At 40.3% G+C, this 12,721-nt stretch overlaps 1 protein-coding gene across 7 annotated transcripts in view; it reads left to right on the forward strand.

Moving 5' to 3' along the window:
* Nucleotides 1–4,418, forward strand: part of cep63 (centrosomal protein 63) — a 43,556-nt gene extending 39,138 nt beyond the window's left edge. For all 7 annotated transcript variants that reach the window (XM_034038454.3, XM_034038456.3, XM_034038457.3 and 4 more), the window contains 2 exons: nucleotides 870–1,068; nucleotides 1,446–4,418. In XM_034038454.3, the coding sequence (XP_033894345.2) occupies nucleotides 870–1,068; nucleotides 1,446–1,619 (373 nt within the window). In that variant the 3' untranslated portion in view covers nucleotides 1,620–4,418. The remainder of the gene's footprint in view (nucleotides 1–869; nucleotides 1,069–1,445) is intronic.
* Nucleotides 4,419–12,721: the final 8,303 nt, after the last annotated feature.

Below are 12,721 nucleotides of genomic sequence, written 5' to 3' on the forward strand. Positions count from 1 at the left end.
ATTAAGATTGGTTCATTTATGATCAAATCTGGGATAGGAGTACCTTTTGCCCCAGGACAAACATCAGTAAATATGAAAATGTTTTGAAGTATTCATTTCTACAATGAAAACATTCCAAAGACACTTTGTAATCGAAATTCTAAAGTCTATTTTAGGATTGTTAGATAGCACCTGTAGATCCCACACAACAGAACAGGTTTAAGTGCCTCAACAATGGGAAAACAAGATCTTCTGTAAGCACATTTCCTTTCCAGCGCATGAGAGAGCACAGAAGGCAATGGGCCGTCAGCAAGTTCTGCTTGACTTTTCTCAGTGTCTATGGTTATATATTCCCCCAGTTTGCAGATTCTTGCACAATTCATTTGAATACATGCAACAATATGTGTGCAATCTGTTTGTATAAATAGCAGTGACTCCAGAAGTCAATGGAATCTCATACAGTACCATGCACAGACAGTGATCAATGTACTGCTTTGGAAATCCATGAGCCAATGAAGTTACAGATTAGGATCCTCTTGCGAGCCAGAGAGAACAAGATTCTTGTGTGCAGTAAACCAGTGAAAAGTGTCTATTTTCACATTGACTATGGCAAGTAGCGACATTACATTTGGAAAATCTAGGGCTTTGGATGTCAGCATTTTCATGTATGCTTTTTAAGGAGGGGGGTTCTTGAAATGGAACACTCTGTGTACACTTGCTGTAATTGATCATTTAAGAGGACCCCTCAGCTTTACTGGGAACCCAGTTGAACCAAACAGTAAGAACCATTGATATTGAAACTAAAGGAAGTCGTTTTGATTGAGTCCAGGCTCTTTGCTCAGAACCCTTTCCCAGGCTGGGTGGTGCTGAGTGTGATGTGTGTGTTTCAGGAAGGGGCAGCAGGAGGAGATGCAGGCCCTGCGAACGAGGCACCATGAAGAGGAGCTGAGCCAGCAGACCGCTCCCCCCCCAGCCCCCCGCTCCCTTGGCAGCAGGAGCAGCTCTCAAGATTCCCTCTCCTCCGGTTGCGGGAGCGCCCCTGCTGACTCCTCTGACAATGCCTCCGTGGAGTCATTGAGCCTGCCTCTGGTGAGTGTTGTACAGCACTGGCACCACTGCTCAGACATTAACACAGACAGGAGTGACGTGTTTCACAGTGTCAGCCCTCCTTCTACTAATACTGGGACCAGTATTAAAATATTCCCTCAGTTAGGAGTGACATGATCACCAGTGTCGACTAGTGTTCGAGGTTAATATTGATTATTGACTAATAATTATCACAATTATCTTAAATCAAGTAATTGTGGTATTCTCCCTAGTTACTACTTCCTCCCACATGTTTTTATTTCTGTTTTCTTTTCGCTTGTTATTTTTTAAAGAAGAAACGCTGTACCTCTGTAGAGAGGGGAATGTGTTAAGTACATTTTTCCGATTTCCAGTTTCATTCCCTTCATGTGTGTTTGCAGGCCCCTCTCCCGGCCTCCCCGGCTGACACCGTGGCAACACGCTTCCTGCAGGAAGAGGACCGGCGTTCCCAGGAGTTGCTGCAGCGTCTCGACGCTCACGTCCAGGATCTGAGAGCAGAGAGCCGGGAGACAGTGCAGAAATTCCAGGGTGAGGGGGCACCTTCCTCTCCATAGACACCCGCACACACCCCCTCACAACGTGCAGGATCTGAGGGCAGAGAGCCGGGTTGAGGGGGCACCTTCCTCCCCATAGACACCCGCACACACCCCTCACACACGTCCAGGATCTGAGAGCAGAGCTACACCTAAAGTAAGAATGAAGAGATCTTCCACGCAACAATATGGACACTGGTGATTGTCACTACTGCTATTAAGGGGTATTATAGTAAAATGTTAGCAAAATGTAATTGTTTTCTACATTCATTTCAGTATTGTCATGGTTTTCAGATCATGTTCATGCAAGGAAGGGAGAATTATTTGATAGAAGTAGCTTTTCATTTATATTTGTAGTTTGCAGGGTCTAACTGTGGATAGAAGTAATACAACTTTGTAAAAACAGCTCCATTTTGTTTATATTATTTATCGATATGGATTCATTTGTGTTTAAATATGTTATTGTCACCTGTTTTCTATATGCTGTTGATTGTAAACTGCTTTTCCAATTGCTGTTACCCTCTTGCATCGGAATACAGGACGTTGCCAGAAGTGTGTCACAGCGAGATATTTTCAAGGAGCAATGGTCACATTTTGTATTTTATAGCATGGAAAAAAATACTAATAAAAAATCCAATTCATGATTACCTCACCACGTTTCCACTGTCGTACCCGACGATTCCACTGCAGGGGCGTTGTTGACTAGCTGATGAAAATGTGTAGCCTACGTTATGACGTGTTTAAAGGCGACCACTTCAAAACTCACCAGGAGATGGAAAGAATGAAGGATTAATGGAATTCAGGTGCAGTAGAGAGAACGCAGAAGATGATTTAATGCATGAGGAGGAACTAAGAGAAGACGCTATTAAAACGTCTGATTACTGAGAGTAAACTAGCACTCCTGCAGTGTAAGGGCTGTGTGTAGAAACAAAGGCCAAGATGATAATGTAAAATAATTCTCAGTTTATTTCATCAGTATCCAAGAAAGTTAGTGTAGTCCACAAATCCTGCTCATGAAAACGACACTTCCAGTGTAATACAGAATTGATAGCTCAAGTGACAGAAAAGGGGTGATGGCAGCTCACCGTCACCCTAAAACAAATCAAATGAAATACAAATCATTCACCAAAAAAAAATAGAGGGACGTTTGAGTGAAATGTGTTAATTAGGATAACACAATTGTGTTAAATATGTAACTGGGAACAGCATATTACAATTAAAAGTCACAGTCACTACTTAAACAACCATTATCAGAAGTATTTTTTTGGAAGCCTAAAGAAATGTGTCATTATGCGTCTTGCAGTTTAGAATGCTTCAACAGAGAAGCAGAGGGAGGAAGAGGAGGAGGACATATTCTGCAAACAGAATATACAAAACCAGAGTGTCTTTCCTTGACAAAACAGATGAGGATGTTGTGAAGAGATACCGGCTTGACAAACAGGCTATAGCAGATCTCTGCAACGAGTTAAAGGGAGACCTTCAGAGTGCTGCTGCCAGGAGCTGTGCTATTCCCACTGCCTTAACCTTTTATGCCACCGGGTCATTCCAGATCTCAACCGGAGATATCTCTGGAATGTGCCAGGTTTGCTTTGGTTAAGACTGCAAATAAATTCATAGTTTTCTATTACCCTAGAACAGCAACAGAAGGTGAAACAAGAATTGTACGACTGTGCAGGGCAGCAGTGTGGAGTAGTGGTTAGGGCTCTGGACTCTCGACCGGAGGGTTGTGGGTTCAATCCCAGGTGGGGGACACTGCTGCTGAACCCTTGAGCAAGGTACTTTACCTAGATTGCTCTAGTAAAAACCCAACTGTATAAATGGGTAATTGTATGTGATATCTTGTAACAATTGTAAGTCGCCCTGGATAAGGGCGTCAGCTAAGAAATAAATAATAATAATAATAATGTATCATTCCCAAATGTGCTAGGAGCTGTTGATTTCACACATATTCACATTCGGGCACCTTCAGAATATATAGGAAGTGTTTTCATTCAATGGACATGCAGCTAGTGTGTGATGCAAAGTGTCTTATCACTAATGTTGTTGCAAAGTACCCTGGCTCGTGTCATGCTTCTTTTATACTGTCTGACCCATTCCAGAGGAATGTCATTAGTGCAGGATGGCTGCTGGGTAAATACCCAGTGGCTTTATTAGTTCCATCACAGCCTACATGTCCTAATCCTGTATTCTTCATTGATTATTCCACTTAGGTGACAGCGCTGTGTTTTGAAACCCTGGTTAAGGACTCTGTAAGTGTTCCACAGACACCAGAGGAAAACGCGTACCACGTTGCGCACCGTGCCACCCAATGCGTGATTGAAAGGACTTGGTATTTTGAATGGCCAGTTAAGATTTCTGGACACTTCTGGTGGTTCTCTGCTCTACAGCCCGATCAAAGTATGTGACACAAATGAATGAAGATGGAATCAATGAACACTGTGCTAATGCCCATCATCAATTGTTACAAGATATCACATTATTTTTACATACAATTACCCATTTATACAGTTGGGTTTTTTACTGGAGCAATCTAGGTAAAGTACCTTGCTCAAGGGTACAGCAGCAGTGTCCCCCACTGGGGATTGAACCCACGACCCTCCGGTCAAGAGTCCAAAGCCCTAACCACTACTCCACACTGCTGCCCTGCTTGGTAATAGTTTACCAAGTTTGATCTGTTACTTTTTTTGTAAGAAAATAATAAAGTCCCTTTGGAACTCTTAAATTGCCTCCATGGATAACAGAAAATGTTTGTATAACAAAAAATAATATTCTGGGCATGCACCGTTGTCAAACCAGACAATAAATATTCTCATTGTCAAACCTCTGTTTCAATGTTTGGATCATAAAACTTTGCTAAAAATAATTATAAATAATAGTCACTGTCAGTTAAGTAGCCTAATTAATAGAAATATAATGATTGGTATTGCTTTAATGTCATAGTAGCGTTTTTTAATCCCTCGAGGACCCTCACAGCATTGACTTCATCAGCAATTGTTTTCCGTACCTTAAGTTTCTCAGTGTTTTCCAAATCAAACCGATTCACTCTGTAAAACACATGGCAAAGTGGTTAACAGTGTGCCGGTGCAGGAATGCAGCAGTGATCAATGAGCAGGCAGACAATGATAAACCAGGTGCAATGATATTTTATTTGTACAATCCTGTAATAATAATAGTCCCATTCCTAAACACCCACACGTAACACAAACACAAGTCCACATTGCATGCTAAAGTGCTTGTGGTTAAATACAGTTATTCATGAACTAGGTGCAGTGATGTCCGGGTTTAGTGCTGGTCTTTAGCAACAATTCTGGATCATGTTAGCCATCTAATAACAAACAAACAGTTTTTAGACACGACAAACAAAACACTCACAATTTACAATACGGGGTAACAAGGAACAGATCACTTCACTACGCCCCCTTTTGTACCGTCAATCATGACCCCTTGGTTAACTAGTGCAACTGCTCCGCCCCCTTTCTAGATGACCGACTTCCACCTAACCCTGGGAATGAATTGTATGGCTATCCAGTCCAGGGCACTCTGTTCCCTTTATACGGCGCCCTCACTGGTCGGGAGAGAGATTCGTCACCATGAATCATTCTGTCTCTCACAAACATCTTCGAAGGATATCAGTTTCCTGCTTAATCCATTGTTTCCTCTCAAACTTTGTTGAGCACACCTTTTGGCAAGAGGGCGTGCTGTTTGCACTTAAGGCTATTTCAATGATCATTTATTATGCTGATTCGCAGGCTTGCGGTAATACATTTTTTGTCCCAACCCTATTGAAAATTGCATTTTTTGCAACTGCTCACAAAGTCAGGCGCACACTGCGTTGCATCCCAAGTTATAGAATAACACCAGAGGTGTACGGAAATGAGGCTCCAATTTCTGGAAGCAGGGTCCACTGTGACTCATTTGAATAGTGATCCTCATTAGGCCAGTTTACATGTGTGATTATTTCACGTGACTCGACAATACACGTGAAACTTGGCAGGGAAAGCTTGTGAAAGTGTCCCAAAAAACAGTCTCCATTTCTTGTGAGATTTAAAACTATTACTAAAAAATGTTTGATAAACTGCATCGTGGGCTTGTGAATTCAGGTGGTTACAGCTACTGTACAGTACTTCAGAATACACTTGCAAATAGCTTTCCAAACAACTGTCAAAACGTCTTTATTGTAAAGTACTACTAAGTACTATGTTTAAACGTGTATAACTATACTCCAATGCAATTTTTCCTAGTTACTTATGTCTGAGCAAAACCTGTGTCCATCCTCCACTTACATCCGTTGGAGCGATGAAGAGACTCGGGTGTTAATATCCTTAAGGGAAAAGGATATGATAAGCCAGCTTGATACAATCCACAACACAAACATTAACCCAGTCTCAAAATAAAATGTGGTGTGGAATTTTCATAACTTATTTCTTGGGAACAATACTACTCAATATTCCAATTCTTTATTAAGCAGAATTAGTCATACAAGTACAAGTACATATACAAGTATACCGTCGAGTTACAAAAATAAAGATAGCCGTGCATCTCTAATAGCAGGACCCTCTTCATATCGCTGTTGTACAATTCTTGCTGGAGGCTGAGGTAGCTGTTCCTCTGCTTGCCTGAACACCTCCTTACGGTCCTGGCACAGATTGTGCAGGATACAGCAGGCTGTAATAATTTGGGGAACAAGCTTGTGGTTCACTTCAGTACGCTTCAATAGTATCTGCCCCCCCCCGGATGATGTGTGAAAAGCAGTGTGGGCAACAACACAAAACATAGTATTAAAAAAGCAGGCATTACCCATCAGCAAATCAGATTTTTAAAATAACCATCCAAACACGATAACACATGGATTCTTTCTCCTGAAACCTTTCTCTGCTCATGTAAACAGTATTTTGGGGACTTCAACTGTTAACAGAACGAGAATCTAGTGGGCCGTCAGCATGGCTAATTTAAATGCCCTCCCCTCCCCTCCTTCTTTTTCTTCTTCATTTACAAGCATTTGTATTATTATTTGGCAAAATCGGTTATTTTTCAGTTTCTATTGAGAGGAACGGTAGAGGAACGATGAAGTCAGCCAGCTGAGAATTCTTGGGACTTGGGATATTTTGGAGATTGTGTGAGTCATCTGTCATCTTCATCTCATCATCATTCTGATCTTGAGCTCTGAAAAATGTTGTTTTCCTGTCAGTGTAACGCTCATTGTGGTCCCTATTGGCGCAAGGGTGTAAGGGTTCCTCTCTCTACACTGGTTGATTAGAGTAATGCTATTTGTGATCCCCACTGAACAAAAGGAACATAATTTCTGAGAATTAGCTATGCTGAAGGATAGCCTATATATTTGGTAAAAGTAAAACAGAAATAAATAAATACATTAATACATATTGAAATAAGTGAATACATAAATGAATACATTGACATTTATTTATTTATCTTGATATGTATTTATTTATTTTTCACTAGCATATAAACACTGCCTTTTATACTGTATGAAATGAAAATAAGTACTAATATACGATTGTATATTAGTGAAGATTTTTGTACATAAAGGTCGTCATGCTTTCATATATTTTTATTTTAAAATATATATATATATTGTAACAACCCAGACAGTTCCTTTGTTGCAGGACTTGTTGTCTGTTCAGTTAGTCTTGTCTGTCTTGTATATGTTACATGTAAGGGGAACGGGTCACGCCATTACTTAGCATGGGAAGGGGGAGTGAGTGAATGGGTGGGGAGAATGTGTGTTGTTGTTTATGAGGGGTGCAGAGCATTTTAAGAATTCGACACCGTCTCCCTGAGTACTACTTACTAAACATGAAAACGCTGAAAACAGGATCAAGCTTATTATGATAATTTGCAAAATCAGATGAAAAGTTTCAATACAATCGGGATAATACATAATCATTATTTACAAAATCTTGTTCTCTGCTGTAACTCTACTGCTATACTACTTGCAAATGTTGTGACATGGAAGTACAAACTGTGGTGTGAAAGCTAGGGCATCTGCACTGCAAGCTGCATCAGAAGCATGTCTTAGGTTTGATTCCCACACAGGGTTTATACATTCAATGTATTGTACTTATGTGTAACAAACACTTTTTTAATGTGAAAAAAAAAATGTTGACATGAATGTGTGTTTTTGTTCACATTTCTGTGATTTTGTTTGATATCTATGTTTAAAATACTTGATTAAATCCATTAGTTTCTTTTGTGCATCAGTGTATATATATATATACAGACGTGCTCAGATTTGTTGGTACCCTTACAGCTCATTGAAATAATGCTTCCTTCCTCCTGAAAAGTGATGAAATTAAAAGCTATTTTATCATGTATACTTGCATGCCTTTGGTATGTCATAGAATAAAGCAAAGAAGCTGTGAAAAGAGATGAATTATTGCTTATTCTACAAGGATACTCTAAAATGGCCTGGACACATTTGTTGGTACCCCTTAGAAAAGATAATAAATAATTGGATTATAGTGATATTTCAAACTAATTAGTTTCTTTAATTAGTATCACATATGTCTTCAATCTTGTAATCAGTCATTCATGCTATTTAAATGGAGAAAAGTAGTCACTGTGCTGTTTGGTATCATTGTGTGCACCACACTGAACATGGACCAGAGAAAGCAAAGGAGAGAGTTGTCTGAGGAGATCAGAAAGAAAATAATAGACAAGCATGGTAAAGGTAAAGGCTACAAGACCATCTCCAAGCAGCTTGATGTTCCTGTGACAACAGTTGCAAATATTATTAAGAAGTTTAAGGTCCATGTAACTGTAGCCAACCTCCCTGGGCGCGGCCGCAAGAGGAAAATCGACCCCAGAGTGAACAGAAGGATAGTGCGAATGGTAGAAAAAGAACCAAGGATAACTGCCAAAGAGATACAAGCTGAACTCCAAGGTGAAGGTACGTCAGTTTCTGATCGCACCATCTGTCGCTTTTTGAGCGAAAGTGGGCTCCATGGAAGAAGACCCAGGAGGAATCCACTTTTGAAAGAAAAACATAAAAAAGCCAGACTGGAATTTGCAAAAATGCATATTGACAAGCCACAATCCTTCTGGGAGAATGTCCTTTGGACAGATGAGTCACAACTGGAGCTTTTTGGCAAGTCACATCAGCTCTATGTTCACAGACGAAAAAATGAAGCTTTCAAAGAAAAGAACACCATATCTACAGTGAAACATGGAGGAGGCTTGGTTATGTTTTGGGGCTGCTTTGCTGCGCCTGGCATGGGGTGCCTTGAATCTGTGCAGGGCACAATGAAATCTCAAGACTATCAAGGCATTCTGGAGCAAAACGTACTGCCCAGTGTAGGAAAGCTCTGTCTCAGTCGCAGGTCATGGGTCCTTGTGGCAAAGTGCCCCGCCCCTGTGTGCATTTGTGTGATCTGTGTGTATGTATGCGTGCGTATGTTAATGTCGGTGTATAGATTGGTACACGGGATATAAACGGGTCTGTGTTTCACGTGTATTTAGAAAGTGTAGATTTATATTTAGGCACGAGGAGAGCACAAATCACTTCACGTGCTGGTTAAATGTAATATGTGAGCACGGGGTTGCACAGAATTAATTCACGTGCTGGGATTCAAGTGAATAATTAATTAGTAATTGAATCCCAGCACAATAGTATATATAGACGCACATTTCGTTCAGTCAGGGTTGGGTGTTCGGAAGAGGAGAACGGGTGAGAGAGAGAGGAGTAAAAGTAAAGTGAAGAAAGATCGTAAATATAATAGTTGTTTGTACTCACCGTGTTTGTTTGTCTCCGTGCACCGTTTGTTAAGTGTTTAGTCCGTTTTGTTTATATGTTTCTTTTGGCGTGTAGTGCCGTGTCCAGTGTTTTTGTTGTTTCAAACCTTTTATTTTCTGTCTGTTTATTAAATGCTGAGCGCGATCACGCGCTCAGCCTAACCAAAATCCAAGTCTCTGTGTTTGTATTCCTTCCTGCTTCTGGTCTGACGCCACCCACTCTGGCCGTCTTTGTGACAGTCCTCCAACAGGATAATGACCCAAAACACACAGCTAAAAGCACCCAAGAATGGATAAGAACAAAACATTGGACTATTCTGAAGTGGCCTTCTATGAGTCCTGATCTGAATCCTATCGAACATCTATGGAAAGAGCTGAAACTTGCAGTCTGGAGAAGGCACCCATCAAACCTGAGACAGCTGGAGCAGTTTGCTCAGGAATAGTGTGCCAAACTACCTGTTAACAGGTGCAGAAGTCTCATTGAGAGCTACAGAAAACGTTTGATTGCAGTGATTGCCTCTAAAGGTTGCAACAAAATATTAGGTTAGCGGTCCCATCATTTTTGTCCATGCCATTTTCATTTGTTTATTATTTACAATATTATGTTGAATAAAAAATCAAAAGCAAAGTCTGATTTCTATTAAATATGGAATAAACAATGGTGGATGCCAATTACTTTTGTCAGTTTCAAGTTATTTCAGAGAAAATTGTGCATTCTTCGTTTTTTGTGGAGGGGTACCAACAAATTTGAGCACGTCTGTATATAGTAGAAAATATAGATGCGGGCACTACCGAGATGTTTCAGTCCATTTAATCATACACGAGGTGCTTCGTCCCAGGAAAAGTTAAATATATAGATTACATATACTGATGCACAAAATCAACTCAGCTCTCGGGTCTAATGGATTTAATCAAATATTTTAAACATAGATATCAAACAAAATAATCATGAGTTTAACAGGGGGGCAATGCACGCCCAAAGTCTTCTCAGCCTTGATAAACAATTCATAATACTATATAATTTGTAGAACATTTAGTGTTTTTAAGTCAGGTTTGGATTTATTGTAAGTTATCTATAAACAAACCCCAGAGTGTTGCCCCTGAGTTACCCCCTTAGATCCCTACGTATTTACATAATCGCCGTAAAACACACACCCTGAAAAAGTAGAGAGGAAGTTAACAGTCCTGATGAAAATCCTTCAGCAAGGCCCCGGCAGCAGCAACAGCCCTGGATGATTCCATCGCACAGTTTTGGAGACAAAAAAAGATAATTTAACCTGGCTTGGTATAACAATAGGGAATGGTTAGAGTACTCCATTAAGTCAGATACAGTTTTTTTTTTTCCATGCAGAAAATGTGGATCTTTAACAGGAAATGCCGACCTTGCCTTGATTGGAAGCACGCAATTGAATCCAATAAAGGTTTAAATAAACATGCATTAAGTAAGGGTCATCTACACTGTGTGGCTGCTTGGAATGAAAGAGAAGTACAAGGTTCTGGGAAAGGCTGTAGCCACCCTTGTGAATACCAGTCAGCTTGAGAGGATCGGTACTATATGGCTGCAGTTATTGACATGATTGAATTCCTTGCAGTACATGAACTGCCGTTCATGGGCAGTGACGAATCTGTTGACATTGCAGATAGATCTAGTGGAGTTTTCCTGGGTTTATTCGAATACACTTTAAGAAAAGATCCAGAGCTGGCAAAAGTTTACCAAACTATACCAGGCAATGCTAAGTGCACCTCGCACAATATACAAAATTAAACAATCGAAATAATGTGTGAAACTGTGAAGGAAGAGATAGTACGAGAAATCAGGGATTCGTGGTATACAGTAAAAGCTGATGGAACACGATTGTAGTTAGTTTTGTAACTTTCGGCCCATCTTGCTTGTTTGTTGTTAGTAGCTTATTGATCCCAGAATCTCATTAAGCAGCTTCTTGAAGGATCCCAGTGTGTCCGCTTCAACAACATTACTGGGGAGTTGGTTCTCTGTGTGAAAAAATGACTCCTATTTTCTGTTCTGAATGCCCTTTTATCTAATCTCTATTTGTGACCCCTGGTCCTTGTTTCTTTTTTCATGTCGAAAAAAGTCCCCTGGGTCGACATTGTCAGTACCTTTTAGAATTTTGAATCAGATCACTGCGTAGTAGTCTTCATTGATTTCTTCAATGTATGCAGCTCATTGTACAAATTTCTAAGGAGCTGTTGCTGCTCTGTACAAAGGCGAGAAACTTTAACGATTTCTCGAGCAGTGTTGGACTGGGCATTACTGTACAGTTGGGGTTGTTGTGAAGTCGTTTAACAGCATTGTAGAATTACTTTCAGAAATCAAAAGCACTCGAGGACATGGAACCGAAGTTAAGATTGAAGCTATTAGATTATTGAAGCCGGTGTCAGCTGTAGACTTCAAATTCATTGCACACATGGTGCAAAAAAAATATTGAGTATACTGGACACTCCAAACAAAATGATGCAGGGAGAAAAAAGCGATCTTCTTTCTGCTGTACAGGTCGTTCGTAGTGGTTCAGTGTATTGAATGAGTGTAACAAAACTGCGTTGTGATGCAGTTTTTAACGATCTGCTGAATGACAGTGGTGAAACAACTGTGCCATGCAAGAAACAGAGAGTTTTACATTGAGCAAGCACCTTGAAGACTTTGTGGTTGAGGGATCTGTTGGTCAGCCAGAGGGTGAAGCTGATAATGAACGTGAGCTCAAGAGGCTGTTGGATGCCGTACTAGTTAAACTGTCGGCTTGTTTTAATGAACGTAATACTAAACTAATTGCAGCGCTACAGGTTGCCGACACCAATAGCCCAATGTTCCTACAACTTGTTAATTAGCAACCCTTAGTTAATTTAATCAAGATAGACATCTTGAATATGAACTGCTAGTTGCACGTCAGTTTCAACAGAAGCAGATTAAATCAAACGAAAATGAAAAATGGACGACCCAGTATGTGCTGAAAACGTTTCACAGCGCCCTTGAAGCGATGCCAAGTGTTAAGACAGTGCTACGACTTGCTTTGACTTTTGGGGCTTCTACTGCTATGTGCGAAAACTCATTTTCTACCCTTTCCAACGTACTGACAACACACAGAAGGAGCATGCTTCACAAGCACCTCATACAGTTGACCTTTGAGAAGGATTTGACCCTCAAGTTCCACGGCGAGTGGAAAGAAGTAATAATGAAAAAGTTCAATGCAAAGGGAAGCGAAGATTGCAGCTTTACGAGGGCTTCTTCATGACATTGGTAAGTTATATTTTACATTTAATCGATATGCTTACCATTATAGATTTTCCGTCTATCTTTTCATTTGCTTATTCAGTTGTTATATGATCAGTAGTTAGCTGTTATTTGTTAATAGGTGCAT

Source organism: Acipenser ruthenus, chromosome 17 (assembly GCF_902713425.1).
Source record: "Acipenser ruthenus chromosome 17, fAciRut3.2 maternal haplotype, whole genome shotgun sequence".
In the NCBI taxonomy this organism is placed as follows: domain Eukaryota; kingdom Metazoa; phylum Chordata; class Actinopteri; order Acipenseriformes; family Acipenseridae; genus Acipenser; species Acipenser ruthenus.